The 6,817-nt window shown below is 42.0% G+C and overlaps 1 protein-coding gene across 9 annotated transcripts in view; it reads right to left on the bottom strand.

Annotated features, from left to right (window-relative positions):
- Positions 1 to 304: 304 nt before the first annotated feature.
- The window catches only part of SAP130 (Sin3A associated protein 130), a 72,795-nt gene continuing 66,282 nt past the window's right edge, over positions 305 to 6,817 (bottom strand). For 7 of the 9 annotated variants that reach the window (XM_036857795.1, XM_036857793.1, XM_036857791.1 and 4 more), the window contains 3 exons: positions 3,403 to 3,506; positions 1,464 to 1,577; positions 305 to 1,238 (listed from right to left, as the gene is read on the bottom strand). In XM_036857795.1, the coding sequence (XP_036713690.1) occupies positions 1,080 to 1,238; positions 1,464 to 1,577; positions 3,403 to 3,506 (377 nt within the window). In that variant the 3' untranslated portion in view covers positions 305 to 1,079. Of the gene's footprint in view, positions 1,239 to 1,463; positions 1,578 to 3,402; positions 3,507 to 3,636; positions 3,922 to 4,462; positions 4,981 to 6,817 lie in introns of those variants that run through there. The other 2 variants (XM_036857799.1, XM_036857800.1) reach the window with 2 other exon arrangements.

Raw genomic sequence — 6,817 nt, 5'->3', positions numbered from 1 at the left:
TAAAGAAACTCCACTCTCCTGGAAGCTCTACCCCTATTACTGCAGCCTAATTGTCCTATAACATGACCAATTTCTATCTGCAGTGGGATACAATGTAGTCTTGTATTTAAGATAACCAAAAGCCAACAGGCTTCACCATCTGTGACATCTTCAAGATATGAGGGTAAGTGGAACTCTATGTGGAACAACAAAACTTTAACACAGTAGACTCAACAACGTGAGAGAAACTACAGTAGGGTAAACACTCGAGCGATGTGCAGTACAGCACTGATTAACTTTATAAAAAGATGTAAACTGCTTCTGTACAAAAACCTCTTTGAGTCCTTTATTAACGTTTGGAGATGTGTGGTACATACAATTAACAGCATCACACCAGCTACAGAAGTACAGATAATCAAGGATGTACTTCAGAACAAAGATCTTCGAGCAACTTACGGTGTTGCCTGCTCCGAACCTCCACAAAACCCAGCTCTGACACACGCAGGACAGACAATATAACAATTTCACTTTGAAATGGTTCTTTAAAAAAATCACAAGAATCGATAGTTCAAACCCTTTAAAGTGAGACGTGGCAGGTCTCTCGGTGCCATGGCACTGCTTTAGAAGGCCAGCGTGGGCATCTGAAGGTCAGAGTAAGGACCGACTGGGGTGAGGGGAAGAGGTTCGGTTTTCAGCGTAGAGAGAGAACAGATGGTCTGAGTGGGTACTTTCAGTCCAGACTCAGTACGGGTCCTGCAGGAATCCAGCAGATAAATACAGTTTATCAACTGGGAAGGCCGAAAAACGCCAGCCAGTCACTTGTGTCACTGATTCCAACTGGGAGACACTGATGCATCAGGAATCATGTACGACACAGTAAGTGTAAGAGGGAGACGCCTGAAAGAAAGCCTGGAGTCCACTGTGTCAGATCAGCTCTGATCCTTCCGTGTCACTGGATGCTATGGGCCCCTCTGCTTTCGAGCGTTGAGTTAAGGAACGCTTTCTTAATTTCAATGTTCTGCTTTGAAAATAACCAAAGCCCTCCCCCACCCCCAACACCATTCTTCATAAATTCTGTTTCCAAAGTCCTGATTCGGGGTCTAGACTTTTTCCTTTCGCTTCAATTTTGACACCTTCTTGACAGTCCCATTCTTATTTAGAAGCTTCAGGACACGATCTTTGTGATCTAAAACCTTAAGCATGGAGTCTCTGGCCTCACTGATTTGATCCATCACAAGTTTACACCTCTGCATATTCCCCTGAAACAAAAGACATGACATCGTCAGTCAGTAATTTTCGAGACAATGTGGCTTTTAAAGAACTTCTCACCTTTGGATTGAGCCATTTTGAGGCTTTCACACAGAAAAAATGTTTTAGTGTTTCTTGATAATGCAGGCTGAAGTAAGTAATAGGTTTTTACTAAAGACATTAGTGGACGAGAGAGGGAAAGGGAGAATAAGGAGAGGGAAAGGGCTCCTTCAAACCTGTATTAGTTCATTTATTCGGTGTAAATCATCATCAGTTGCTGCTTTTTTCTTTGGGATGATCCCTTCCTGTAGGTTGGTGAGTCTTTCATAAACATCGTGTTCTAGATTTGTCTGCAACAAACAAGAGGGAGGGCGTCATGACCTCAGAGATACTTCTGTCAAACTCAGGCGAACAACCCACCCTGAATCACCTGTGTAAACTGGTATCAGATCTGTTTGGGTGATAAAATCATTTCTCCCAATGACTCAGATGCAGTAAAGAAAACTGATCAACAACAATTTACATTACAATTTGCCATAATTCAGAGTCCATCTTCCAGGATAACTTTTTTTTTTTAATTTATTAATTTTATTTATTTATTTTTGGCTGCGTTGGGTCTTCGTTGCTGCACATGGGCTTTCTCTAGTTGCAGCGAGCGGGGGCTACTCTTTGTTGGGTGTGCGGGCTCTAGGTGCGCAGGCTTCAGTAGTTGTGGCTCACTGGCTCTAGAGTGCAGGCTCAGTAGTTGTGGCGCATGGGCTTAGCTGCTCCGCGGCATGTGGGATCTTCCTGGACCAGGGCTCGAACCCGTGTCCCCTGCATTGGCAGGTGGATTCCCAACCACTGTGCCACCAGGGAAGCCCCCAGGATAACTTTATTTATTTGTTTGTTTGGCCGCACCGCACAGCACGTAGGATCTTAGCTCCTCGACCAGGGATCAACCCCGTGCCCCCTGCAGTGGAAGTGCAGAGTCTTAACCACTGGACGGACTGCCAGGGAACTTCAGGGAAGTTCAGGGAAGGGAACTTTTAAATTCTGCCAGGAATTCACAATTCCTCTGAAAAACAAGTCTATAAGTTTCAGAGGGACTTCCCTGGTGGCGCAGTGGATAAGACTCCGAGCTCCCAATGCAGGGGGCCTGGGTTCGATCCCTGGTCAGGGAACTAGGTCCCACATGCATGCCTCAACTAAGAGTTTGCATGCCACAACTAAGAAGCCCACATGCTGCAACTAAGGAGCTGGAGAGCTGCAGCTAAGGAGCCTGCCTGCCGCAACTAAGACCCAATGCAACCAAATAAAATAAATAAACAAATAAATATTTAAGTTTCAGAGAAATATGCTTTTATGCTACGTAAAAAAACTAGCCATGGCACTACTTTAAAAACAATACTCATAAAAGACAATGTTCTTCAGATCACTGCTACTCCAAAGACGGAAAAACTCTGTGAGGTTATTATTTTGATCACTTCCTCTTTACCTTGTTGAAGGAAGGATTCCCGCCTAGGGTTATGGAAAGGGCTGGACACCTAACACGTGGGACAGATGAGATCAACAGCAGTTTACTAGTCAGTATACTCACAGCCCAGGGGAAGAGGACACCGCACACCACGCACGGCCACGTGGGGGTTGCACTCCATGACAAGCAGGGAATGGAGTGAAGGAGTAGGGGCTGTAGGAGGCAGGCACTGTAGTATCAGGAGGGAGTGGTGCCCCCCTGGTGCTCCCGGGAGGAGGTCACTGGCTTATGTGAGTATCGCCAGCTGGCAGAGAACTGAAGCCCTCTTCAGGAAGAAGTGGGAACTGTGCCTGGTCCCCGCGATAAGGAGCAGTGAGGAGGAGGAGCTTACACAGTTAGGTCATCTGGTGCCCCCTCTTTTTCAGATGTCACGGCCACACGTAATACTGAACCTTAATTGTACATCTCACAAACTTAAGTTGTTCAGTACATTTCACTTATGGGGACCAAAACTAAGATATATTTAGATTACAATTACATCCACAGAATAGATAACAGTAATTATAATATCACACAGCACACATAAAAATTCTACCATGACCCACGTTAACTGGGAACGCTTTGGAATCACTCTAAAGAAAATGTTCTATGAACTCAGATGTCTCCACCATCCATCCTTCTTTTCAGCAGGACGTAACAACTGCTAGAGCGCCACCTACCAGCTGCAGCAACTGGGCAGCACAGAGGTGAACCTTCCAGCCTTGGGCACGACACGATACTCCTTTCTGATTAGCTATTTCCTGCAGCATAGCTTTCTTCTCCTCTGGAACCATAAAAAAAAAGAAAAAAAAAGTATATTTCAATTTTTATAGAGCTAAAGTCATTTGTGTTCAAGCCGCTACTTTATTAAGAATTTTACTTAAATATCTTTAAGTCATTGAAAATACAAGTCACAACATGAATAAAAGCTCTGTTTGTCCACACCAGAAGAATTCTTTAAAGACTTACTCTGCTAATCTAGTGAGTTCAAAAGAGAGTAAGTTAGTACTCTAAACTCTTAAATGAAGGAAATGGTCTTTAGTGGGTTGGAGCCTTGCTCATGTGTGATGCTGGCCAGCATGTGGAGAGTTCGGGCATGAAGCTTAGAAGCTCCGTGGTGTCATCTAGATCTTGGAGAAATCACAGGGATCCAACTTGAGTCACATTTAAATGTAGGTAGAAAAGTCCAGTAACCAGCACTGTAGTAAAATAAATATGAATTGTATCATTTGGACTGGGGAAAAAAACTAGGATTGAGGGGCACCTGTCAAAGGTGAGTTTAGCTGTATCTGTGAAGTTTTAATATCACTGTTTAACTAGGACTTAAAATGTAATTACATAGTACATGGATAATTAAAAATACATTTTTTAATTAAAAAACTTATTTTATTATTTTAAAAATTAATCTTGAAAAAAACCCTACCTATATGTTTGTCAAAACCGATACAGTGTACAATGCCAAGACCAAACCGTACCGTAAATGATGAACTTTGGGTGATACTTGTATGTCAGTGTAGGTTCAGCAGATGCAACAAATGCACCACTTTGTGGTGGTGTTGACGGTAGGGGAGGCTGTGCATGTTCGGGAGGGGCGGTGGGGGGGACATGGAAGATCTCTTTCGATATGGTTGTGAACCTAAAACTGACGAGCTTTACTTCTCAGAGCAATTAAAAAAAACCTGTCTACTAGGCAAGTATTAGCATGAATGGGATGAAAGAATTTTAACCTTTTTGAGAGAACTGTAGGTTCACATACAATTGTAAGAAATAATACAGGGAGATCCCGTGTACTTTTTTTTTTTTCATCTTTATTGGATTATAATTGCTTTACAATGTTGTGAATCCTGTGTACTCTTTATCCACTTTCCCTCAGTGGTAAGATCTTGCAAAACTACAGTCAATATCACAACCGTGACACTGACAGAGTCCACTGACCCTATTCAGATTTCACCAGTTTTAGATGGACGTGTATATTTCATTATGAACATTAAAAAAAACTTTTTAGTTTCACAGAAGTTGCAAAGATAGTCTAGAGATATATCTGGTAAGGGACCTGTATATAAAACATAGGAAGAATTCTTACCACTCAATAATAAAAAGACAAACCAATTAAAAAGGGCAAAGGATCCAAAAAGACATTTCTTCCAAAAAAGCATATACAAATGGCCAACATCACATGAAGATATTCAACATCATTAGGCATCAGGGAAATGTAAATCAAAACCACAGTGAAGTACCACTTCCCACCCATTAGGATGCTGTAATAAAAAAAAGAGTAAGTGCTGGTGAGGATATGGAGAAATCAGAAGTATCATCATGCACTGCCGGTGGGAAAAATGTATTTGCTTTGGAAAACGGCCTGGGAGTTGCTAGAATGTTAACTATAGTTATCAAATAACCCAGAAGTTCTATTCCTAGGTATATGTCCAAGAGAAATGAAAACAGATGTTCCCGCAAAAATGTAGACACATGGGGCTTCCCTGGTGCTGCAGTGGTTAAGAATCCACCTGCCAATGCAGGGGACGTGGGTTCGAGTCCTGGTCCGGGAAGATCCCACATGCTGCGGAGCAACTAAGCCCGTCAGCCACAACTACTGAGCCTGCACTCTAGAGCCAGTGAGCCACAACTACTGAGCCTGCACGCCTAGAGCCCGTGCTCCACAACAAGAGAAGCCACCACAGTGAGAAGCCCGCGCACCGCAACGAAGAGTAGCCCCCGCTCGCCGCAACTAGAGAAAGCCTGCGTGTGGCAATGAAGACCCCACGCAGCCAAAAATAAATAAATTTATAAAAACAATGTAGACACAAATGATCACAGCACCATTATTCATAATAATCAAAAAGTGGAAACAACCCAAATGCCCATCAAGTGATGAATGGATAAATAAAATGTGGTATATATCCATAAAATAGAATATTATTCAGCAGGAAAATGGAATGAAGTACTGATACATGCTACATGGATGAACCTTGAAAACATTACACTAAGTGGAATAAGCCTGTCACAGAAGACTGTATAATATATGATTCCGTTCATAGGAAATGTCCAGCACTGGGAAATCTATAGAGATGGAAAGCAGATCAGAGGTTGCCTAGGGTTGGGGGTAGGGAGGAGTGAAGATGGCAGGATTGGGGATGATGGCTAAGGGTTGTCGAGTCTCTTATTGGGGTAATGAAAATGTTTTAAAACTAACCGTAGTGATGGACGTGCAACTGTGAACATACTAAAAATCACTGAATTGTACATTTTAATAGATGAATTGTATGCTACATGAATTATAGTTCAATAAAGCTATTACTGGGGAAAAAAAGATAGTAAAGAGAGGTCAGGTATTTCTCCTTCACCACTGTCTATATCTTAATAACTGTAGTACAGTATCGCACCCAGGAAACTGCCACTGATGTAAAGTGAGTATATGCCATTACATCATTTTAGATTTATGTGACTGCCACCGCAATCGAGATTCAGAACTATTGCATCACCACAGAGATCTCTCCTGTGCCACACCTTTATGGTCACACCACCCCTGCCCCATGATTAACCCCAAAATCCACTAATTTGTTCTCTATCTCTATAATTTTGTCACTTAGAGATTGTTATATAGATAGAATCACATGATATGTCTTCTTTTTTTTCTTTTTGGTATGTGTCCTCCTAAAATTAGCTTTTTCCACTAAGCATAAGCACAATGCCCTTGAGATCCATCTAAGCTATTACATGATCAATAGTTCTTTCCTTTCCATTCCTGAGTAGTATTCAATGGCACTATAGTTTGTTTAACCGTTTAATGTCATTTGTGTTGTTTCCAGATTTTGGCTCTTACCAAAAAGTTGCTATGAACACCTGTGTACAGATTTTTGTGTGAACACAGGTTTTCATTTTTCTGGGATAAATGCCCAGGAGTGCAACTGTTGGGTCATATGGTAAGTGTATGTTTGGTTTTTATAAAACTGCTAAACTTTTTTTTTTCCAGAGTAGCTCAGCAATGTAGAAGAGACAACTGACTTGTGACATGACAGTGTTCTTCTAAGCTGCTTCCCCAGTGAAACTGGGGAAAAATTTTAAGTAACGCTTTAAACCTCTGGGAAAGGTCCT

This window comes from Balaenoptera musculus, chromosome 7, assembly GCF_009873245.2.
Source record: "Balaenoptera musculus isolate JJ_BM4_2016_0621 chromosome 7, mBalMus1.pri.v3, whole genome shotgun sequence".
Taxonomy (NCBI): domain Eukaryota; kingdom Metazoa; phylum Chordata; class Mammalia; order Artiodactyla; family Balaenopteridae; genus Balaenoptera; species Balaenoptera musculus.
This window is presented reverse-complemented; position numbering and strand designations above follow the sequence as displayed.